This window comes from Rhineura floridana, chromosome 4, assembly GCF_030035675.1.
Source record: "Rhineura floridana isolate rRhiFlo1 chromosome 4, rRhiFlo1.hap2, whole genome shotgun sequence".
Lineage (NCBI taxonomy): Eukaryota > Metazoa > Chordata > Lepidosauria > Squamata > Rhineuridae > Rhineura > Rhineura floridana.
In genome coordinates, this window is record NC_084483.1 from 200777903 (window position 1) to 200803831 (window position 25929).

Genomic DNA, 25929 nt, shown 5'->3' on the forward strand with positions numbered 1-25929 from the left:
GAGATCTGGATGGCTTCGTAAATAAGAATAATTTTTAAAAGGAGGCGGCAGCAAAGCAGGAGCCAAGAAAGGCAGACAGGCTGGCTGCCAGGAAGGAAGGGGGAAAGCAGCTTTTCCTTGCTTCTTTTGCTTCACAAATTGCCCTCTCCTCTCATTCTGAGCAAGGGCGTCGTCGAGGAGATTGGAGTCGGCAATAGTAATCCCCTTCCTGGTAGCTCCACCCTCAGCCTCCTTCGGCATCTGCCACGTGTTTTATAGGCAGACGCCTGCCCTTGGCATGCCTGAAAGATGCTCTGCCACTTCAGCAAAAGTTCTCCCCTCTCATTTGGAGCAAGAGGGAGGTGTTGTCTGCAGCAGCAGTGGGGAGCAGACAGCATTCAGGGAGGGAAGACTTTTTTAAAAAATAATTTCTTTCCTGTTCGTGGGCCCCCGGGATTACTTCACGGCCCCCTCGGGGTCACAGCCCCCAGGTTGGGAACCACTGCGCTAGACTCCAAAGCATCCTCTCTCTGCCTCTTGAAGCATGTTATGAGATGATAATCTGAGCGTATTGCACATATGGGCAAGATTAGTGAACAGGAGGCTGCTTAAGGAACTGAGTAAGTTGAACTTACTACCACGCTTGCTTTTGATGGAGTATCTGAGAAGCTCAGAGGCAGACAACTGGGCCTTTTGGAAAGAGGATGTGAACTTCATAGAGGATTTGAGGGCTGTCTTGTGGTGGCATGACCAAATCTCCACATACACACAGACACAGACACTGCAGTTGAGAGAAGGCGTATTCTCTTGCCTGAAAACATGCTTTGAATTGTGGAGTCCTTACGCCTAAGTCAACTTTCCCTTATTAGAAGGATGTATTTGCTTGCATTAGTCCTTCACCAGTAGTTTATGACCAGTACTGACAGCTCCTATCTCTACAGAAACCATACTTCCCCGGCAGTAGTTGTGTGTTAAACCTCATTTTTTTAATGGAAAATAAAAACAGAATTCTGTGGCTGCAGTTTGAGAGCAAGCTGAGGCTTGAAAAATATTTGGATTTGTTTACCCCTCCCCTCCCCAACTCCATGAAAATCAATCACTTCTGTACCGAGGATAGTTTTATGGGATAGTTTTATGCCTCATTGCTGAGGCAGGGAAACAGGGAAAATCAAGATAACACTTGGTTTCAATGCACAGTTACGAATGTAAGAAGCGCCCTGCTGGATGAGACCAAAAGCCTGTCCAGTCCAGCATCCTGTGCTCACCATGGGCAACCAGATGCCCTAAAGGGAAGCCCTCAAGCAGGACCTGAGCGCAACAGCAACTCTCCCCACCTGTGATTCCTAGCAAATGCTGTTTGGAGGCAATATTGCCATCTTGACTAGTTCTGGCAGTGGTTTTGTTTTGTTTTATAAAAGAGCGCCTTCTGCTTGATGAAAGAAAAAACCCTTTACAGGGTCTATTACAATAAAGCAGCATATAAATATTGTTAAATAAATATAATAAGGAAACAGGCAGAAACTGCTATCAACAAGAGATTTAAAAAAATAAAGGAGGGGAATGGGCTGTAGGATGAGGCCTTTAGAAGAAAAGAGGTGGAACACAGAGAGAGAGAGATATGAATGAAAAAAGCACATACACCAAGAGTAGGACCTAAAGGTAGTTTGAATAGGCAGCTGCTCTCTCTCCTGCCCCCCCAACCACCTCCTACCTAGAGGGCACCTCCTATTTCCCCTGTTATTCACAATGTCCTTCTGTTGGCGATAATGGCCTGGGTCATACATAGCAGTAAGCCACGGTTTGGTTAATAAACCATGGTTACATCTTGAGTCATCCCACTGACAAACAAACCATGTCACAGTTTGATTTCTCTCCGAACCTCCCACCCGATAACCTGAATGCCTTTGTGGCACTTAAGCAACAGCATTTTCTCACAGTGTTATCAGCCCCTCTGTATGAACAGGGTAGGGAAACCTCCTCAGCTGCTGTTGGCAATGGAAACCAGGTGAGTAGGTATGGGAGAGAATTTCGATTCAGTTTGCAAACCTGGCTAATCTGCACTTTCTGAAACAATGCATGAACGGAAAGACAGCCACCCTTTGAAACGCACACTTCTGCGAATTGTGAAATGCAGTTCTCTAGCCACGTAATGTACACAAAAATATATACTGAGGTAAAGTATGCATAAAATGCATATGTGAAAATAACATACACAGATGCATTGTTTTAGGGGAAATTGGTTTGCAAAAATCTCTGTATTAGACAAAATTGCAGATAAATGTTTATATGAGGAGAAATTAGCACTAAAATGCTGATTAATTTTCACAGGGACTTAAAAAAAACTGGTGTGCGAATGCAGAGAACTGAAGCTAAGTTTGGAAATGAGACATTCAACGTTGGATGATTCAGGACAGAAAAATGCAAGTATGTCTTCATGCAGCGCATAGTTAAGAGGTAGTAATGGACACCAAGCTAAAAAAGGATTAGGCAGGTCCTGCTTGTGTTGTCCTACAGGCATCCAGTTGGCCACTGTGAGAACAGGATGCCGAATTAGATGGGCCTTGGCCTGATCTTCACCAATGACATGCTGTCTCTCTGTCTTTCTTAAGCCTTTGTTCCTTTTCTTTGCTTTAATCAGGGATGGCAGAGAAATTCAATCCAGTTCATATTTAAAGGTGAATCTATCAAATTCACATTTTCCAAAATAACATGAGAACCAAAACAGCTATCCTTTGAAATTTGCTCTTATCTGAATTTTGTGATGCAGTTCTCCAAGCAAAGAATGCTTACCAAAAAATGCATATATTAGGGGAAAGTGAGCATACGGATTAATAATTATTGAAAATAATAAAATGCATTATATTAAGGGAAATTGATTGCAAAAATGTGTATATTAAAGCTGCATACAAAATGTGTTTATTAGCAGAAATGTGCACTGAAATGCTGAAGAATTTTCATGAGGCTTTTTTTTAATTGCAAATTACTGCAGAAATGTGGGGAACTGATTTTAAGATTGGAAAAATGAGAAGCTGAGAGAACTAAAATTGATAGATCTTTCCATCCCTGCCTTTAATCAACCAGCTCCTTGTTTTGTGTTGCTCTTCATAAACTACACTGAAAGCATGAAGGATTCTTTATTCGTACACCACAGTCTTTAAGCAGAAGCAAGGCAAAAAAGAAAATATTATTTAAGAACATAAGAACATAAGAAGAGCCTGCTGGATCAGGCCAGTGGCCCATCTAGTCCAGCATCCTGTTCTCACAGTGGCCAACCAGATCTAGTAGCTTCATAATGGCCTGTTATATTATTCCTTGAGCAACAGTTCAATCTAGCATTCAAAACTATTGTGGATGGAAACAATGGACATGATCTAGCCAAATGTATGTGCTTTTATTTGCCTAATCGTTTATTTTATTCCCCAATTTTCAGACAAGATTGATTGTCAAAGCGACTTACAGGTGAAATTCAACCCAAGGCAGTCATGAACTGGCTACCTGATTACAGGGCTATGGCTCAGAGACAGATCATCTGCCTTGTGGGCTGAAAGTCCCAGGTTCAACCCCTGACATCTCCAGGGCTATGAGTGTCCCTGCCTGAAACCCTGCCCATCAACGTGGACAAGATTGAGCTAGATGGATCTGTGGTCTGACTCTGTATAAGAAAGTTTTCTATGTTCCTAGCCTTCCCCACTATGCTGAAATGTATCATATTTCTGTTTAAACTATAGCACTTATTTCTAAATTTGCACCTATACATATAAATTAGTACATGTGCGTTTTATGCAAATCTGAGGCCTCTTTTGTCCTGGTTTTTTGGTAAGGCGTTTCCTCTCTTTTTTTTGGCAATGCATCAGTGGCTACTCTATCATTACACTATAGAAAGGCTGAGTTATTAGGCTGTTCCTTCCAGTAAGCCTCTCCTTGCTGGAAAAATCACCAAAATCTCCCCTCCCCTTTTGCTTTTCCCCTCCCCTTTTCACAAATTGGGTAATGAAATGGGAGGAGCATTTCAGGCCCGCCTGCAGCATTACTCCTAAGGGACAGCTAACCTGTGGCCTTCCTGACATTACTTATTTAACTAATTTATAGGCTGCTTCATTGGACAAAGCCATCAAAGCAGTGTACAAGATAAAAACCCAGCATAAAACACACAAACACAAGTTCTAGAAACAATAAAACCATTTTTACAAATGTCAAAAACAGAAAAGCAATGACTTCAGATATACAATTGTTCTATAAGCAACTGGGCAACACCTCAAGGAAAGCCTTCTTGTTGGATCCCAATTCCCGTCACCCACAGCCAGCATGGCCAATATTTAAGCTAATAAGTTGTCTGCTACACATTTGCAAATAGCAACATGGTGTATTCCTCCTGTGGACTGCAGGCACTACTTCAGAAAGCATGTGAGGGATGAAGCTCCTCATATGTAAATTTGTGATCATATATATCTGGGAGAAGGACAGGATATATAGCCCCTTGTCCCTGACATTCTGGCTTTCAGAGATAAGGGGTTGTTGTGGGCTGTTGTTGCTTGGCTTAATGTGAACGTGCATTCTGCCATGGAATCTGATCTGCATCCTGAAATTGTACAATTCTGAGAAGGCCTGACCACAAGATTTTTCATTGACTCTACATTGATTAAGACTATGCACCTGCAGGACAAAAGTCGTGGGGGTGTGATCAATGCAACGAGTTCCTGGTTCCAGTAGTGAAGTTGCAAATTCAGAAGTGCAGGGTCCCTTCAAAATAGTCATAAGCGATGCCCCTCACAGCAATGCTTCTAAGATACTAGAATACCCTTCTAAGATAATAGAATAATCTGATCAGACATGAATACTACTTTCTGCTTCTCTATCATTGTCACCATTTGACTGTCCTTTCTTGCTGTCAGAGATAATTGCTTGAATCACTGAGTTCTGTGTCCACATGTTTATCTCCTGCTGCTCCCAAACTACTTGATGTAGATGGGATGCTATCATCAGGATGCACTCTTGGTCAGCAATTCCAGAATTTTCACTCTCCACAACTTAGCTTTTTGAAGTAGGAACAAATAGGAACTCCTTTCACTCTGATTGGCTCCAATCAGCAGGAAAGGACAAAGAAGCAAGTTAGAAGACTCTTCTCAGTGGCTAACACACTCCCCTTTCATGCTGATTGGCTCATAGAATGCTGGAGACATAGGGACCCTGCTGGGGCTTGGCTCTCAAAAAAGTAAGGGGTCCAAGGCATTCTGAGACCCTAGACAACTACATTCCTTCCTGGATCATTGGGAGCAGTACCATGACATCCAACATGTATGTAAGTGGAGAATTGCCAAGAAAGTCCAGCACAGTCACTTGTAACTTCAAAACAGGAAACTTCCCAAAAATGAGGGAAATGATAAAATCCCTGTCACTTAAAGACTTTTAAATGTTAAGCATTTAGAAATTTATTTATTTATTTGATTTGTTGGATGCTCATCTGGCTGACTTCTCAGCCACTCTGAGTGACGTACAATACAGCATATAACACATCAAAATATCAGAGACATCAAAAACTATAACAGTATAACAATAACAATAAACAATATAATTAAACAATGTCATAGAACCAAGTTCAGAATACAATATCAGGGCATCTCGCTTATGTCAATCCCTAGGGTGCGCCTTCAGATAAAAAGTTCGGAGGTGTGAGTCATCCTGCACCTAGCGTAGGAGCAACATAAATGGTAGTCCGTTCACGAGGCCAAAAGTGGCACCCCCTCTTGGTCTTAGCATCCAGCATCCAACAGCTCCAGCGGGGGCAGCAGATGAACAGCCTCTCAAGGTTGTAGACCAACCGAGATGCTCTCCCCGAAAAAGCCGAAGCCGAAAGCGGAGGCGCTGGGGTGCAGGCGCAGCTGATACCAGGATGAAGCAAGTGCAAGCCGAGTGGTAAAGCAATGGCAGCGGCAGCTGCAAGGATGCTCCCCAGCCTTCAGAGGCCTCCAACAGGTCACCGAAGCTGAGCGACTGCGTCTACACATCTGGGGCCCACGGGAACCCAGCCAGGACCCAGCGGTCAACCCACAGGGGAAGGAGGCGCCCCTATGCTCAACTCCAGCGTTAGACCCACCAAGCGACAGCAGTCCCCCCTTGACTCCGACCCCTCGACTCCACCAACAAAAGCGGCCTAATGTGGGAGAGGTCGCTGGGCGGCGCCTCCGAATCATGCCGATAGCTTACAACAGCAGTGTCCAGGTCAAGTATGAAAGGGGCAGCGCACGTCATGACGGGGGGGGACTCCCCCATACCTCCAGTCCGTTGTAGTCTCTAACAGAGGGGGAATTTCCCAGGAAAACCCTTGTAAAGGCTGTTGTTAATGGGACCGCATCGCCCGTAGATGTTAACCATGCCGCCATTAAAATCTGGATGCATTAAAGAAATATGTAAATGCATTAAAGAAATATGTAAAGGAAGCTGAAAGGGTCAAATCTCTCCAGAATGCTTGGGAAAGGGGCTGTTCAAAACCACAATAATAAAAGCTCAGCTAGAATGTAATACTGCAGATCAGGAAAGATACCAGCAGAGCCAAGAGGATGCCAGCGTGGTTAATGAACAGAGTCAAGGAAGCTCTTAGAAGCAAGAATGCTTCCTTCAGAAAAAGGAAGTCTTATCCAAATGAGGGGAACAAAAAGGAATACAAACTTTGGCAAAATAAATGGAAGCAGACAATAAGAGATGCACAAAAAGAATTAAAGGAGCACATCACTAAAAAAAACCCCATAAAGATCAGCAACACAAGATTCTTTAAATACATTCATACCAGGAGACCAGCTAGGGAGGCGGTTGGATCTGTGGATGACAAGAGAGTAAAAAGTGTGCTAAAGGAAGAACAGGAGATTGCAGAGAAGCTGAATTAATTCTTTGCATCTGTCTTCACAGCACAAGATGTAAGGCAGATCCCTGTGCCTGAACTAACTTTCTCAGGGAGGGAGTCAGGAACTGAGGCAAATAGTGGTGACAAGACTGAAAACGGAGAAATTACTTGGTCCAGATTTCATTCACCTGAGAGTTTTAAAAAGAGCTGAAATGTGAAACTGAGTTTGTCCCTAAGTTCAGCCTGTGTACCTGAGGAAAGAAAAGTGGCCAGTGGAACATCAATTGTTAAAAAGGAATCCAGAGAGACCAGCTACCCTCATATATGTTCTTAGAAAACTGATGAAAAGCATTATTAAAGATAGAACTAACAAGAATATAGAAGAACAAGTTTTGCTGAAGCAGAACCAGCATGGCTTCTGCAAGGGTAAATCCTCTTTGAATAACCTTTAAGAGTTCTTTGAGAGTGTCAGTATGCATATGGATAGAGATGATCCAGTCAACACTGTGTACTTAGACTTCCAAAAACCTTTTGATTGCATCTCTCACCAAAGACTCCTGAGTTAGCATAGTAGTTATGGGATAAGGGGAGAGGTCCTGATACTAAATTGTTCAGGGTGGTTGAAACAAAAAGGGATTATGAGGAGCTCCAAAAAGATCTATCCACACTCAGTAGATGGGTAGTAAAACGGCAAATGTGATTCAGGGCTTATCCAAACGGAGCAGGATAATCCAAGGTTTCCATATTCGGTTTGTCATCTGATAGTCCTCACTTTGCCTTTTAGTTTGCTCTTTCCCAATTAAAAAAAAAACACTTTTTTGCACTCGCACACGCATCGGTAAGACCCCTACATTCTTTTTGCTTTTTCCAAGCTCCGCCTCTAAAACCTCCCCCTATCAACCAATTGGTCAGCAAAAAAATTACGTATGCTCCTCTCCCCCTTTGCAAGGAAGCACAATATGGCTGTAAAGGAGTTCTCGCCTGGGAAGGAAAGGCTGCTGGTCGGTTTCATGCCTGCCTTCCCAGGACAATGATAAAGCTTTCCAGAGCAGGCTTGAAATGACCAGAAGCACTTTTCTTGTTTGCATTTGCAAAATTACACTTAAACAAATGTATGCTTTTCTGCCTTTATTGATATTTAAGGAGATACACACGCTGACAATGCACTTATTTCTCCAAAAAAGCAAGAAATGTGTCACCCCCCCTCCTTCTCCCTTTCCTTCCCAGGAAGAATGAAATTGACAAAGCTTTCTGGAGCAGGCTTGAAACCCACCAGAAGCCTTTTTCTTGTTTGCATTTGGGATATTACACTTAAAGAATGTATGCTTTTCTGATTTGAACCACAAACCCCAGCAAGTAGAATGAAATTGACAAGGCTTTCAGAGGCAGGCTGAAACCGACCACCACCCCTTTTTGGCTTGCTGTGCATTGCAGATCTCACCCAGAGCGGCCGCCCAGTTTGCAGGCTGGCAAAAAAGAAAATGCCTCTGTGCAATAGTTAAAGACACCCCCTCCAACACCCCACCATTGCGATGATTGGTTCAATTTTCCCAGGCTTATTCTCGCACATGCACAAAAGTGCAGATACGTGATTGGCTGGAATGAGGAGAAGGGGCAAGGGGAAATGCCCAAGAACTGCCCATCAGCTGTAAAGTCCGCGGTATTGCATCCTAACTCCTGAAGGCACAGCGGATGATTCCCGATTTTAAACAGCAAATCGCATTTTTGCCGGTATTGCAAAGAGCGGATTTAACCCGCGAAAATGCGTAACAGCGCGAGACGTCATTTGGACGACCAAAAGATAATGAACACACATAGCGGGCGTGTCACACATTTTGCAGTCGTCTGGATGAGCCCTCAGTGTAAGCAAACATAAAGTGATGTACACTGAGGCAACAAATCCTAATTCCAGGGCTGGCATCAGCCTGCTGTGGGCCCTTGGGCAGCAGCCTGCCATGGACCCCTGCCTCTCCCCTCTGTGTGTGTGAGTGCACGCGGGCATGCACACCCACACTTAAATATGCCCCACGTAAGCGCTCATGCCTGCCATCACCCAGTATGGCAGCAGGGGCACTCCGCCACCTTAGGTGATGGCGGGCATGTGCACTGATGTGCTAGGTGGCACAACCGGGTATATTTAAGCATGCACCGCTGATGTTGGCTGGGATAGCATATTCCCACTCCGCAGTCCGTGCCACCCTCCGGTCGTGGCCTGAGACCTGATGCTGACAGGGATCACATCAGTGTGTGACAGCTGTGAAAAGGTTGAATTCCATGTTAGTGGTCATTAGGAAAAGAAAAATACAACTTCCTATATCACCTCCTCTATCTTGGCGGTGCCGATAATGATAATGTTATTTGTTATTTAATTTTATTTGTTATTATAATGTTATTTATTTATTTTAATTTTTGTAAATTGTATTGCTTTTATTGTATTTTTATTGTATTTTTATATTATATTTTTATCTGTGTTTATTTTTCCTGTAAGCTGCCTTGAGGGCCTTTGGCCGAAAGGTGGGGTATAAATTAAATTTAATAATGATAATGATAATGATGATGATGATGATGATGATGATAATAATAATAATAATAATAATGCCACCCTGGGCTCCTGCAGGGAGGAAGGGTGGGATATCCAATCAATCAATTAATCAATAATGTGTCATATCTAATACAAATCTATGATATGACCATGCTTGGCATACTGCAATTCTGGTTACCTCACCTCAAAAAAGACATTAGAGAGCTAGAAGTTAACAAAAAGGGGCACTAAAATGATCAAGGGGCTAAAACAGCTCCCCTATGAGGAAAGGTTACAACATTTGGAGTCAGGAAAAAGGCAATCAAGTGGGGACATGATAGAGGTGTATAAGATTATGCATGGTGTGGAGAAAGTGAGTAAGGAGCAGTTTTTCTTCCTCTGTCCTAATACTAGAACTCAAGGACATCCAGTGCTGGAAGATTCAGGGCAGACAAAAGAAAGTACTTCTTTATGCATTGATAAACTATGGAATTTGCTTCCATAAGTAATAGTGGTTGCCACCTACTTGGATGGCTTTAAAACAGAATTAGACAAATTTATGTATGTATGTACTATTACTTTTAAAGACCCTCTGTGGCGCAGAGTGGTAAGCGGCGGTAACACAGCTGAAAGTTCTCCTCATGGCCGGAGTTCGATTCCAACAGAAGGAGGAAGTTGAATCTCCGGTAAAAGGGGTCGAGGTCCACTCAGCCTTCCATCCATCCGTGGTCGGTAAAATGAGTACCCGGCATACGCTGGGGGGTAAAGAAAGGCTAGGGAAGGAACTGACAATCCCACCCCATATATACGGCCTGCCTAGTAAACGTTGCAAGACGTCACCCTAAGAGTCGGAAACGACTCACACTACAAGTGCGGGGACACCTTTACCTTTTTACTATTACTTTTATATCCCACCTTTTCTCTGAAGGATTTAAAGTGGCGTACAAGCATGGTTCTCGTCCTTCTGATTTCATCCTCACAACAACCCTGTGAGGTAGGTCGGGCTGAGAGGCAGAGATTGGCCTAAGGCAGCCTTTCCCAACCAGTGTGCCTTCAGATGTTGTTGGACCACAATTCCCATCTTTCCTGACCATTGGCAATGCTGGCTGAGGCTGATGGGCGTTGTGGTCCAACAACATCTGGAGGCACACTGGTTGGGAAAGGCTGGCCTAAGGTTACCTAGTGAGCTTCATGGCCGAATGGTGAATTGAACCCTGGTCTCCCGGGTCCCAGTCTGACACTCTAACCAGTACACCACAATGGCTGTCAAATTCATGGAGGATAAGGGTGTTAGTGGCTATTAGCCATTACAGCTATGTTCTGCCTCCACTGTCAGAGGCACTATGCTTCTGAATGCCAGTTACTGGGAATTGCAAATGGGTAGAGTTGCTGTTGCATTCAGGCCCTGCTTTTGGGCTTCCTGCAGGCATCTGGTCGGCCACTATGAGAACAGGAGGCTAGACTAAATGGGCCTTTGGCCTGATCAAACAGGGCTCTTCTTTGGATCATTTTGTGTTTTTATTTATTTATTTAAGGCATTTGTACACCAAAAAGGTTCTCAGAGTGGCTTACAAAAATGCAGAGCTTGGAAAAGTTACTTTTTTTGAACTACAACTCCCATCAGCCACAGCCAGCATGGCCACTGGATTGGGCTGATGGGAGTTGTAGTTCAAAAAAGGAACTTTTCCAAGCTCTGCAAAAATCAGTACTTCTGCCATGGTCCTCATAAGAACATAAGAACATAAGAAGAGCCTGCTGGATCAGGCCAGTGGCCCATCTAGTCCAGCATCCTGTTCTCACAGTGGCCAACCAGGTGCCTGGGGGAAGCCCGCAAGCAGGACCCAAGTGCAAGAACACTCTCCCCTCCTGAGGCTTCCGGCAACTGGTTTTCAGAAGCATGCTGCCTCTGACTAGGGTGGCACAGCACAGCCATCACGGCTAGTAGCCATTGATAGCCCTGTCCTCCATGAATTTGTCTAATCTTCTTTTAAAGCCGTCCAAGCTGGTGGCCATTACTGCATCTTGTGGGAGCAAATTCCATAGTTTAACTATGCGCTGAGTAAAGAAGTACTTCCTTTTGTCTGTCCTGAATCTTCCAACATTCAGCTTCTTTGAATGTCCACGAGTTCTAGTATTATGAGAGAGGGAGAAGAACTTTTCTCTATCCACTTTCTCAATGCCATGCATAATTTTATACACTTCTATCATGTCTCCTCTGACCCGCCTTTTCTCTAAACTAAAAAGCCCCAAATGCTGCAACCTTTCCTCGTAAGGGAGTCGCTCCATCCCCTTGATCATTCTGGTTGCCCTCTTCTGAACCTTTTCCAACTCTAGAATATCCTTTTTGAGATGAGGCGACCAGAACTGTACACAGTATTCCAAATGCGGCCGCACCATAGATTTATACAATGGCATTATGATATCGGCTGTTTTATTTTCAATACCTTTCCTAATTATCGCTAGCATGGAATTTGCCTTTTTCACAGCTGCCGCACACTGGGTCGACATTTTCATCGTGCTGTCCACTACAACCCCGAGGTCTCTCTCCTGGTCGGTCACCGCCAGTTCAGACCCCATGAGCGTATATGTGAAATTCAGATTTTTTGCTCCAATATGCATAATTTTACACTTGTTTATATTGAATTGCATTTGCCATTTTTCTGCCCATTCACTCAGTTTGGAGAGGTCTTTTTGGAGCTCTTCGCAATCCCTTTTTGTTTTAACAACCCTGAACAATTTAGTGTCATCAGCAAACTTGGCCACTTCACTGCTCACTCCTAATTCTAGGTCATTAATGAACAAGTTGAAAAGTACAGGTCCCAATACCGATCCTTGAGGGACTCCACTTTCTACAGCCCTCCATTGGGAGAACTGTCCGTTGATTCCTACTCTCTGCTTTCTGCTTCTTAACCAATTTCTTATCCACAAGAGGACCTCTCCTCTTATTCCATGACTGCTAAGCTTCCTCAAAAGCCTTTGGTGAGGTACCTTGTCAAACGCTTTTTGAAAGTCTAAGTACACTATGTCCACTGGATCACCTCTATCTATATGCTTGTTGACACTCTCAAAGAATTCTAATAGGTTACTGAGACAGGACTTTCCCTTGCAGAAGCCATGCTGGCTCTGCTTCAGCAAGGCTTGTTCTTCTATGTGCTTGGTTAATCTAGCTTTAATAATACTTTCTACCAGTTTTCCAGGGACAGAAGTTAAGCTAACTGGCCTGTAATTTCCGGGATCCCCTCTGGATCCCTTTTTGAAGATTGGTGTTACATTTGCCACTTTCCAGTCCTCAGGCACGGAGGAGGACCCGAGGGACAAGTTACATATTTTAGTTAGCAGATCAGCAATTTCACCTTTGAGTTCTTTGAGAACTCTCGGGTGGATGCCATCCGGGCCTGGTGATTTGTCAGTTTTTATATTGTCCATTAAGCTTAGAACTTCCTCTCTCGTTACCACTATTTGTCTTAGTTCCTCAGAATCCCTTCCTGCAAATGTTAGTTCAGGTTCAGGGATCTGCCCTATATCTTCCACTGTGAAGACAGATGCAAAGAATTCATTTAGCTTCTCTGCAATCTCCTTATCGTTCTTTAGTACACCTTTGACTCCCTTATCATCCAAGGGTCCAATTGTCTCCCTAGATGGTCTCCTGCTTTGAATGTATTTATAGAATTTTTTGTTGTTGGTTTTTATGTTCTTAGCAATGTGCTCCTCAAATTCTTTTTTAGCATCCCTTATTGTCTTCTTGCATTGCTTTTGCCAGAGTTTGTGTTCTTTTTTATTTTCTTCATTCGGACAAGACTTCCATTTTTTGAAGGAAGACTTTTTGCCTCTAAGAGCTTCCTTGACTTTGCTCGTTAACCATGCTGGCATCTTCTTGGCCCTGGCGGTACCTTTTCTGATCTGTGGTATGCACTCCAGTTGAGCTTCTAATATAGTGTTTTTAAACAACTTCCAAGCATTTTCGAGTGATGTGACCCTCTGGACTTTGTTTTTCAGCTTTCTTTTTACCAATCCCCTCATTTTTGTGAAGTTTCCTCTTTTGAAGTCAAATGTGACCGTGTTGGATTTTCTTGGCAATTGGCCAGTTACATGTATGTTTAATGTAATAGCACTGTGGTCACTGCTCCCAATCGGTTCAACAACACTTACATCTCGCACCAGGTCCCGGTCCCCACTGAGGATTAAGTCCAGGGTTGCCGTCCCTCTGGTCGGTTCCATGACCAACTGGTCTAGGGAATAGTCATTTAGAATATCTAGAAACTTTGCTTCTTTGTCATGACTGGAACACATATGCAGCCAGTCTATGTCCGGGTAGTTGAAGTCACCCATTACTACCACATTTCCTAGTTTGGATGCTTCCTCAATTTCATATCTCATCTCCAGGTCTCCCTGAGCATTTTGATCAGGGGGACGATAGATCGTTCCCAGTATTAAGTCCCTCCTGGGGCATGGTATCACCACCCACAACGATTCTGTGGAGGAGTCTGCCTCTTTTGGGGTTTCGAGCTTGCTGGATTCAATGCCTTCTTTCACGTATAGAGCGACTCCGCCACCAATACGTCCTTCCCTGTGCTTCCGATATAGTTTATATCCAGGGATAACCGTATCCCACTGGTTTTCTCCATTCCACCAGGTCTCCGTTATGCTCACTATATCAATGCTCTCCTCTAAGACCAAGCACTCCAGTTCTCCCATCTTGGTTCGCAGGCTCCTAGCATTAGCGTACAGGCACTTGTAAGCAGTGTCTCTCTTCAAGTGTCTTTGGCACTTGTGGTTAGGCCTGTGGTAATTTTGCTCTTCTGAATTTATATCAGAAGAAAACCTGGGCTCAGTAGCCCAGTAGAAGAAAACCTTCCTCAGTAGAAAACCTGGGCTTGCTTAAGTTGTTCCCAGTTGTCAGATCCACACCCAGGTCATGCTGCTAGGTTGGCATTTAATGGCAGGAACAGTAATGTGGTCCGAAGGGACAGCAGGCAGGCTGTTTTCCAGCTGATTAGGTTATCTGGGTCGGTTTTCTCACCAAGAAGCAAGTTGGGCCTCCTAATGGCTTGGCTGTATCAGGTCCATGAGTAGGGTTGCCAGGTTCCTGGCCTGAGACTGGTCCTGTATCTTTAGGAGAAGAGAAAGTCAGCCAAGTGCAGGTGTTCTTGCAACCCTGTAATGGGAAAAACCACAAGGTGGAATTCTCCCTTCCCCCTGCAGACCTTTGAAAGATACAAAAGACCTCTTGGTTGCCAGGCCCAGCCTCCAAGAGGTCTTCTGTATCTTTAAAAGTTGTGCCGGAGGAAGGGTGAATTCCACCTTGTGGTCTTTCCCATTACAGGGTTGCAAGAACACCTGCACTTGGCTGACTTTCTTGTATCCTAAAGATACAGGATCAGTCTCAGGCCAGGAACCTGGCAACCCTATATGAGAGACTTCCATAACATGCTATCCGTTGGGCGCCCTCCTCCATTTTAATTCCCCATAATGCCCCAGAGCATTGCTATGTCAGGGGCACTGTGAGAAATTTAAATGGACACCCATCACTACTGCCAGTGCTGGTGGTGGGCCCTACCATGGCACTGGGACTCTGTCAGCTGCCGTAAGTTGCCAGGTCCTAGAATCAAACCTGATGGCCAAAAGCAGCCTGACTGAGGCTTAAGGACTAGTGTTTGTTGTCCCTCGCAGCAGCAATACTATGCACCTCACAAAGTCTCTCTTCCTGACTCCCTCTTATGCCCTTCTCTCTATGCTTTTTGAGGCTGCCTCTGAGATAAGCCTTTAGAACTGAGGCTGAATAGATCCACCCACTCACCCACATCACAGCTAGTATAGCAATGGTGATCTTTTGGCAGCCTGAGAGAGATGAAATGAGACGTCATTGGCAGAAACTGAAAATGTCAAAATATAGCCACAATGAACATTTTGTCTAGATGTAACTCACCAGTGAAATTGATAAGGGCCATTTCTATTATGGCTGCTGTTTGTTTATTTTTTCATCACCACCAGTTATTTATTTAAAAACATTTGTTGCTGTTACTACCGTTACTATTACTACTACAATTATATTAACTTTATATCCCACCTTTCCTCTGGATGGAGCCCAGGTTGTCAACTACTCAAACGATAAAACAATTAAAACGTCTAAAATATTTATATAGCACCTTCTAAAAACATCTGAAAACATTTCTATCCTGCCTTCCCTTTAAAAAAAAAAACCACTTGAGACAGCAAACAAGAAAAATATAATAAAACACAACCTACAACGTGTCTCTTAATACTATTGAGCATCTTCCAGCAGTTAAAAGCAATTCATTCAATACAGCAAGCTGAAAACAGATCAGTGCAAGAGCTGAAGAAACATTCATGGCCCCAACAGCTTTCGAAACAAATTATGATAGAATTGGGGTTGGGCTGGATGTCCTCTTTAGATCCCTCCCAGCTGAGTTATTCTATAGTTGTTAGACAGGGTGTCATCAAGGTATCTGTATGTGAAAGAGAACAATAGACTGGCAGTCTTGGAACTGGGCCCAAGAGACACACAAAGGCTTAAAATGCTCTCTGTGATGAATTCCATGATGTGGCATTGGAGGCTGCCCTAGAAATCTAATGGAGGTGGATGGGGGAGCAGGATCTGTTGGGGTGTTAATACTGTGAACCTTCCATCTTATACTCTGCCTGTAAATGTGTGTGAATAAAACCAATATCAATTTCTGGGGATCTACATTCCAAGGGAACAAAACCCAAAGTACATGCTGGGAGCCCTGAAACTCAGAGATCAGAATGCAAATAACAATAGATATATCGCATTATTTCCACCTATATTTAAATAGCACCAGCAATCTGCAAGATGCACATAAGCAAAAAGAAAAAAAAACCCAAACATAAGTGTAAACAAGCAGCACAACAACAAAGCAAACAAACGCTCCAGGCTGGATTACGGTAATAAGCTCTATGTGGGGCTACCCTTGAGATTGGTCCAGAAGCTGCAGCTGTTGCAATATGGGGCAGCGTGACTGCTCACTGGGACAGGGTATCACCAACATGTCACCCTGCTGCTAAATGAATTGCACTGGCTACCCTGCTGCTGAAAGAATTGCACTAGTTTGAGGTTCTGGGTTTGGTGTACAAAGCCTATACAGCTTGGGACCAGGATACCTGAAAAATCATCTTACCCCTTATATATTCAGTCAATCACTATATGTTGCAGGTGAGGGCCTCCTGCAAATACCATCTTATCTGTTCTGCACAACACAGGAAGCGGACCTTTATTGTAGTGGCACCTACCCTTTGGAATTCCCTCCCCTTAAATATTAGACAGGCACCATCTCCGTTATCTTTTCGGCACCTACTGAAGACCTTCCTTTTTCAACAAGCCTTTTAAGTAGAGACCTTATCCCAGTCTGTGTTTGTGTTGGAATTGCTTTTTGTTTTTGAAGCTTTCTTAAAAAGATGTTTTTAAAGCTTTTTAAAAAAGACTTTTAAAAGCTTTTTTTAAAAGCTTTTTTAAAGATGTCTTGTTTTGATATGACCAACCTCTTTTTAATTTTTGTTGCTGGACTACAACTCCCATCAGCCCTGGCCAGTATGGCCAATGGTCAGGAATTATGGGAACTGTAGTCCAGCAACAAAAAAATAAAGAAAGGTTGGGAAACAAATTAAAGGATATTTTGTTGTAGTATATTTTAAAAGTCTGTTTTTATGATGTTTTAGAGTGTTTTTGGTGCTTTTGTTTGCCGCCCTGGTCTCCTACTGGGAGGAAGGGTGGGATTTAAATCTAATAAATAAATAAACACTTTAAGAAGCAAGCATAAACAAGGATCACAAAAGCAAGCAAGCCCAAACTGGGTCCCTGCCCCAGAATTTACAGTTCTGACAGAGGTGGGAGGCAATTATAAAAAAAGGTAAAGATATCAAGAGAGGAATAGACCTCATTGCAGTTTATACCTAGATGGGCTTCAATTCAGGAGGGGTTGGAGACAAGGGGGTTATGCCAAAATCATCATGGAAAATGCATATTTTTATAGAGGATTTTATCCTGTGTGTGTGTTAGCAGGTATATTCCTGCCTTGCCTTGTATATTCCTGTCCACCATGGGGTATTAATGCATGTATGGGTCTCTCTTTCCATGTGCACATTGGTATGATGTCATGCACATATGAACACTTCCAGTTTTATGCCTCTGAAATCTTGATGTTTCCTGTCCATACTAGTGGGTGGCGCTTGATGCGATGTATTAATGCTGTGTATTGTTGTCCCCTCCCCTCCGTTAGTACTTCGCCGCCTACCATAAGTTCCAGAAACCTGAAAGCTGTTGTGGGCATGCACACAGATGTTTGTTTACATGTGTGTGTGTGCACCTTTTTATTTAAAAAAAACACATCTTTTTATTTTTGAAATACAGGTTTTTCGATCTACCAGATTTGCACATAAGAGCAGTCAAAAATATATTTTTTAAAAAGAGTGAGCAGCTCCAAGTCTCCAAGCCAAGAAAACTGAGGTCCATTGTGGGCACGTGTGCAGGTATTTTATACCTGTGCTTGTGCACCTTTTTTTAATATCAATGCAAGTTTTTCTATCTATTTCCATGATAGAATAGCCAAAAATAAAAATATGTGTGTTGCTCTAAGTCAGGCAAGGATTTGGAGTCACTTGCATTAAAGGCTGCCACTTCCTTTCATTTCCTTTCCTGAAACCTGCAAGGGCAATTTTTATTATTGTTTTTAATGCAGCTGTTTGTTGCAAGAGTAGTTCTGTGCAAAAGAACCGTTTTTTAAAAAAAAAAAATTGAAAGGCAGGCGGCATCCTGTGGCTGTTGAAAACAAAATGGAAGTAGGGGATGTGGCAATAGATGGCCCCAAGCAAAACATTACCACACATGTTTTACATACCACCTACACAATATGCTTCAGTGCATCCACAGTCAGACAACATGCAGTTTTATATTGGATTTCATTCCCTTCTTGGATTATTTGCAGATGGGGGAAATCTGAATTTAGAGGGGGAAGGTGTGAGGCTGTCACCTGGATGAGGATAACATTCTGCATCTGTGTCAGAATTGTTTAATATGTTTTTTAATAATGTTTTTAAACCTTTTTTAAAGTTGTTTTTTAAAAAAATGTTTTTATGCTGTTTTGTTTTAATGTATTTTAAGATCTGTTTTTATGATGTTTTAAAGTGTTTTAGTGCTTTGTTTGCCGCCCTGGGCTCCTGCTGGGAGGAAGGGCGGGATACAAATAAAATAAATAAAATAACATCCGGTAGATGCCACAACAACGAGAGGGAGAGAGAGAGAGAGAGAGAGAGAGAGAGAGAGAAGCAGCTGCAAATCCACATTACTCCAATGTGGACAAGCCCTTTTCTCTGGCACCTCTCTGTTCTTCCTTATTAATGCTTCCCTAGGGCAGTCAGGCAAGCTTCTTGTTTCTGAGCTTATCTTGGAAGGGATTTCAAACAGCATGCGGACAGGAGAGAATGAGCAGGGGAAGGAACTGTTTTGAACTGCACAACTGGCACTTTTACAAGTGTCACACAACGTTCATTCCACACTTGTAAGAAACTGATCCTTCAGTGTGGCAGCACCTATACTTTGGAACTCCTTGCCTATTGATTTTAGGCAGATGCTTTCACTGTATGGTTTTCAGCACCTGCTAAAAATTTTTTTTTGCTCAAGCAAAACTACCCAGACATGTGCATTTGACATGTATTTTAATATGTAATATTATTTTATGACATCTGGGTTGTATTCAGTTAGGTCCTACTCAGAGAAGACCCACTGAAATTAATGAACCTATTCGCTGCAATGAGTAGTTGTACTCTGGGCAGGAACAGCATTGAATATCACCCATGTTTAACACTACTGATTTTATGTATGTTTTGAACTCGTTTTTAGGTTAACTTGTTTTTAATATCTGATTTTATCAGTAATTTTAATGTATATGCTATATTTTATGTAAACTGCTTAGAGATTTTGATGATTAAGCATTATTTATTTATTACATTTATATCATGCCCTCACTCTTCTACTAAAAACACTTTAAAACACCTTAAAAACAAAAGACTTCTAAACCTATTAAAACAAAATATTTTTAAAAACATATTGAAACATCTTAAAAAATCTTTAAACAAATCTTAAAAAGCAATTCCAACACAGACACAGATTGAGATAAGGTGTCTACCTTAGGTCTTCAATAAGTGCCGAAAAGATAACAGAGATGGCGCCTGTCTAATATGTAAAGGGAGGGAATTCCAAAGTGTTGGTGCCATAACATTAACAATCTGCTTCCTATGTTGTGCAGAACGGATGTCCAGATAAGATGGCGTCTTCAGGAGGCCCTCACCTGCAGATTGCAGTAATCAACTGGGTATATAAGTGGTAGGACAGTATTTCAGGGATCCTTCCTGGTCCCAGGCTGTGTAGGGCTTTGTACACCAAAACTAGAACCTTGAACTTGGCCTGGTAGCTAATGGGCAGCCATTCTTTCAGCAGCGGGGTAACATGTTGGCAATACCCTGCCCCAGTGAGCAGTCGCACTGCAGTATTTTGCAGCTGCTGCAGCTTCTGGATCAACCTCAAGGGCGGCCCCACATAGAACGCATTACAGTAATCCATCCTGGAGGTTACCAGTGCATAGACAACAGCGGTCAGGCTATCCTAGTCCAGATAGCTGATAAAAGGCATTGCTACCACCTTAGGTGACCTGAGCCTCTAGCAACACAGGTGGATCCAGGAGCATCCCCAGACTACAAACTTGCTCTTTCAGAAGAAATATGACCCCATTCAAAGCAGGCAATTGATGAATTGTCTGAACTCGGGAACCACCAACCCACAGCACCTTCATCTTGCTAGGATTCAGTCTTAGTTTATTGGTCCTCATCCAGCCTACCACAGAGTACAGGCACTGGTCCAGGGCTTGACTGGCTTCTCTTGATGCAGATATTACAGAGAATTAGAGCTGGGTGTCATCAGCGTACTGCTGACACCTTGCCCCAAATCTTCTGATGACCTCTCCCAAGGGCTTCATCTAGATGAGAAACATCAGTGGGGACAAGAAAGTATATAAATTCTATTAAATAAATGAAAGGGTTAAGAACCCACACTCACCCACTGATTCTTCTTTGCCAGTGTTGCCCATCTAGCAATAATTTGTCATATGGAGGACACCTGGGATTGGGAACCCTGTTTCCCTTATAATGAAGGGCTCATCTATGTGGTGGTCTACTGTGTGTTTGGTGCTACTCACCAGAGCTTGGAAAAGTTACTTTTTTGAACTGCAACTCCCATCAGCCCCAGCCAGCATGGCCACTAGATTGGGCTGATGGGAGTTGTAGTATAAAAAAGTAACTTTTCCAAGCTCTGCTACTCACATCCTCTTTTAAGTCGCATGGTTCACATGACGTTGCATGGTTCACATAACATCACTGGCAAACAGAAGCTATCACACAGTTTTCCCCCTGTAAATCCATATTAACCCAATCTTCTGCTAATACAAAAAGGGAAGCAAAACGTCTTCACTCCATATTTCTAGTGCTTGCTCCAATGCTTTTAGTTGGGTGCATCAATTGTTCCCCTCTCCATACCCATGCCCTCCTCCTCCCCTCATTCATTTTATTTCCTGTGGGCTGACAAACAACTTCCGGCTGCTGTCCTCCGTTCTGCAAGCCTTTTTTAGGTTGCTGCAAATGGTGCCTTTAGTATATTTTCCCCTAAACTTGTGCACAAAAGCATAACACTGCTCAAACAAAGATTTGTATTTCAGCTATATTGTACCAGTGAAAATACAAATAATTGCACTTCCACTTTTTAAAAAATGAAACTAACTGATAGATCAAACTGAGCATGCTCGGTTGCCAGGTAACCAGAGGGAGTGGAAATGTTAAATTAGAGGGTGCGGTCATTAGGAAACTACGTGATTGATCCTTCCCCTCAGTGTGAATAGAAAACACCATATTTGCAGCTGGTATTGAGCCCTTACTGTGGACGGTGCAAATAGAAAACGGAGGTAAAAACAGCATCTTTAGTACAAAGTTATGCTCCCATGTGAATACGCCCAAAATGGGCTATAGCTAGGTGACAGAGCAGATGCTTTGCATGCCCAAGTTCCCAGTTTCATCCTTTGGTATTTCCACTCAAAAGGATCTCAGGCAGCATAGCTGACCTGGGAAAGATCTATGGGAATTAGATCTTGGAGACCCAGAGCCGGTGCCAAAGGGTGGCCAGGTTGGGCCCTAGCTGAAGTTCCCTGGGGACACAGGGGGCCCTCGATAGGGTGGGAAAGTAGCACTCCCCTTCCGCGGATCTCAGAGGGAGCTTCCAAGCCGCCCACCTGTTCGCTCACTCCACCTACCTGTTTCACCTGTCTTTTGTGGCTGTGCACGCAGGGCTGCCATTAACCAAGATGGCAGCTGAGGTTTCTCTAAAGTGCTAGTGCCCCTGCCGCCATCTTGGTTGATGGCAGGGATGAGATTACATAGTACATATACGTGCCATCAACCAAGATGGCGGTGTTGGCTTCATCCCCTTAGAGAAACCTCGGCCACCATCTGGGTTAATGGCAGCCCTGCACTTGCAGCACTTGCAGCCGCAAAAGTCAGGAGGGACAGGTAGATGGAGTGAGAGAACGGGCGGGTGACTTGGAAGCTCCCTCTTTGCGATCTGCGACAGATACCCTGCCACAAATCATGGAAGAGGAGCGTTACTCTCCCACCTTGGTTGATGGCAGGCAAGGTAGGTAGGTGAGGTGTGCACGTGTGTGTGTTCTGCCACTGTCATTCAGAATAGGGATGGGTAGATATGACAATTTCAGTTTCTCCCTGTTTCTCATTTCTGCAGTCTTAAGTTCAGTTCTCCATGTTTCCACATCAGTTTGTAATATTTTTTTTAAGTTATGAAAATTCACCAGCATTTTAGAGGGTTTATTTATTTATTAATTTTAACATTTTAGTGCACATTTCTCCTAATGTACATATGGTTCTACACAATTTTGCCTAATATAGACATTTTTGCAAAGTATGTTTCCCATAATATTTATATTTCTTTCAATGCAATGCATTTATGTATATTATTTTCACTAATATATGCATTTCATGCATACTTTAGCATATGCATTTTTGCACACATTACTTGGCAGGAGAATGCACTGCAAAACTTAGAGAAGTGAAAATTATGAAGGATAGGTGACCTTCAATTTGCATAGTGTTTTGGAAAGTGCAAATTAGGTAGAACCACCTTTGTGAACTGAATCTAATTTCTCCCTCACCCCTATTGGGAACAAACTGTTCTGGGGTAAACAGACTAGTAATGGAACCTGCCATAAGGCTGCTTTCTATGGATTGCATTCAAGTAAGTACAGTATACCCGCTGAACCTAAGTCAGTCATGTCTATTAACTTCAATGGGTCTTCTCAGAGTAGGACTAGGATTGAATAACCACCCTATGTTTCTATGTGATATTTAGTTCTGTTTTGAGATATGAGCTCATGGGTTGATTCTGAATGGCCTAATTTAAGGCTCTACTGCTTTTGTGCTATGAGGAACAAGGAACAGAGCCGTGCTTTCTAGCCTTCCTGCTAACTGGGGCTCTCCCATTTTTTTTTAACCTGTTTGCTGTCATAAATATTCCTCTTATCGTCACTTCCTGTGCTTTGTATGTTTTAATAAGAGCTTGTTTCCCTTCTCTTTCTTCACTTCAGAATATGCCACTCCTGTTCAAGGCTGATCTTTACACAGTTAGAAAAATCACCTGGTATAGTGTTCCTAGGGCTGTAACACACACACACACCAGAGAGAGAAAGAGACTGAGGTCTCCTCCAAACTGACAGTATTTTGCGGAGGGCACTCAGTCTCATATTGTAAATTTAGGTTTGCACAGTTAAAGTGGACTGTTGCTCTGACACAACAAAGACAAACTTTTGTGGCTACGAACGTAGGGAAATGCACTAAAAATTGTTGGATAAATAGTTGATTAACTGGAAGTTTATAACCTCCATGCAAGCAAATCAGGATGACATGGGGATGAATGCTCATTGTTGTATAGCCTTCCTGCAGACAAATCAGAACTAATACTCAGTAGACATGCAACACCACATAAGGAACAAAGGCCAAAGGCAGGGAAATACCAGGATAAAAGGGCAGAGAGATAAAAGGGGGAAGGTCATGGAGGGCTTTGAACATAAGGAGCTTACTATTACGATTACTTATTTCATTTATGAATCACTTCCCATGAGGCATTGCAAAGCAATTTACAATATAGTAAAAGGACATACAAAAACAGTTAAAAGAACTGCATATATAAACACAATTTTTAAAAAGATATTATATATATCTCAACTTAAACCAATAACAGCACATGCATAGAATCAATTCAAATCTAATGCAGATACTAGCTGGAATAAAGATCTCCATTTAGCAGGGACCAAAAAGATAACAGAGAAGGTGCCTTGACACTTCACATGTATATTTTTAGGACCTGCTCTGTTTTTTGGGATGCTGAGATTTTAACTTGTTTTTGTTTTTAATTATGTATTTTAACATGTGTTGTAACCCGCCCTGGGATTTCAGGGTGGTGGATAAATAACAACAAGAACAAGAACAAGAACAAGAACAAGAACAACAACAACAACAACAACAATACTAATAATAATAATAAGTGTTAGGAAGTTGCATAGGGTAGGTACCACCATACTAAAGGCCCCATTCCAACATCATGCAGAAAGAACCTCCTGATGGGATGGTATCTGCGGGATGCTCTCTCCTGCAGAATGCAGTGATCAGCTGGGTATGTACAGGGTGAGGCGATCTTTTAGGTATCCACAAGCTGCATAGGGCTTTGTACACTAATACTAGCACCTTGAACCTGGCCTGGTAGCTAATTGAGGCACCAGTTAGCAACTAGTTAGTTACCTATGGGGTTAGGAGCTTGTTAGATCCAGGAGACAGATTGCCAGTAAAGATTTAAGGAGGAGCTGCCATGAGATCAGAGTGATGAGAGAGTACTTCAGATAGCAGGTAGGGAATTTTGTAGCTGACTGAATTCAGACAAAATCCTCTGAATGTAGTAAACTTGCACTTCAGGGAGAAGGCTGCAATCCTTTCTGACATGTGGACTTTCCATGGGTGGTGAATTTTTTCAAATATGTGTTTTCACCAGTTCAAAGTGTTACAGTCCATAATTCTTCTGAATGTGGCTCAGCTCTTATTTGAATGATGTGACATATGTTGATAAGTCTGCTGAAAAAGGTGAACACTCTGATTAGGTTGCATCCCATGATCTGGAAAACGTCAGTTGATCATCCATAGCTTATAAAACCAATGATAGTCACCTAAAGGGGAATATCCTGTTTACATGGCAGTTTAGGTGCCTGTGTAATTTTGCAACTCAAGTTCATCTTACCCAAGTCATTTGTGTAATGTGTGAAAATCCCAGCTTCTCCAAAAAAAATTTCTTTCTTTCTTTTTCTTTCTTTCTTTTCCTTCCTTCCTTCCTTCCTTCCTTCCTGGGTTTCAAGGTATGGCATAGATTATTCTTTCCCTCCTCATTTTATTCCAACAACGACCCTGTGAAGTTGGTTAGGCTGAGAGAAAGTGACTTGGCCAAAGTCACTTCATGGCTGAGTGGCAATTTGATAATCCAGAGGAGTGCTGCTAGTTGTCCCCTATGTGACATAGGCTTCACCAGCCTCCACTAGAAGTCAGGCATTTAGGGTCACTGGTTCCATGCTGTGGAACACTCTTACAGCAGAGATTCAGCAGCACCCACATTTTTGATTTTCAGATGTCTCTTGAAGTCCTTTTTATGTAAACAGGCCTGTGTGTTTATTTTTTTTATTAGCCAGTCATTTTAATGACAATATTTGTCTGTTTTAATGGTATTTTGTATTTTATTGTATATGTTGTTGCCAGAGCTTGGAAAAGTTACTTTTTTGAACTACAGCTCCCATCAGCCCAATCCAGTCGCCATGTTGGCTGGGGCTGGTGGGAGTTATAGTTCAAACAAGTAACTTTTCCAAGCGCTGGTTGTTGCGCACCACCATATTATATTTATTTATTTATTTATTTGTTAGATTTTTATACCGCCCCACTAGCATAGCTCTCTGGGCGGTGTACAACAGAAGATATATACAATAAAATCACATAAATCGGTACAAAAACATATATATAAAAATCCACAAATCTAAAACCAAATTGAACATATTAAACTAAAATGCCTGAGCAAAGAGAAAGGTATATCGTATGAATTTGTCATATAGAAGTACTTTTGTAAATAAATAACCCCAGGTCTCCTGGATCCTAGTCCAACACTCAACCACTACCCTGCATGAACTCAATAAGAGGTGTGGTGACTGCAGAACATGGGGAGGGAAGTGATTCTGGGGCGCTAATCCCATCACCTTTCCTTGTTCATGGATCTCAGTGGTGATTAGCCCCGGTTGAACTTTTCAAACTGGGCAAGGACTCTGCGACTGGAAGAAGTAAATAGGCTACCCCTAAAATTCAGATAAGAGAAAAATCAACTCATTTGAAATGTGGTGTTGGAGGAGAGTCTTGCGCATACTGTGGACTGTGAAAAAGACAAATAATTGGGTGTTAGAACAAATTAAACCAGAACTGT

The 25929-nt window shown here is 42.6% G+C and overlaps 1 protein-coding gene across 1 annotated transcript in view; it reads left to right on the forward strand.

The window, feature by feature from the left end:
• Window positions 1–346: 346 nt before the first annotated feature.
• The window catches only part of REL (REL proto-oncogene, NF-kB subunit), a 106305-nt gene continuing 80722 nt past the window's right edge, over window positions 347–25929 (forward strand). The window contains exons 1-2 of the mRNA XM_061625780.1: window positions 347–599; window positions 2308–2403. Coding sequence (XP_061481764.1) covers window positions 2361–2403 — 43 coding nt within the window. The 5' untranslated portion in view covers window positions 347–599; window positions 2308–2360. The remainder of the gene's footprint in view (window positions 600–2307; window positions 2404–25929) is intronic.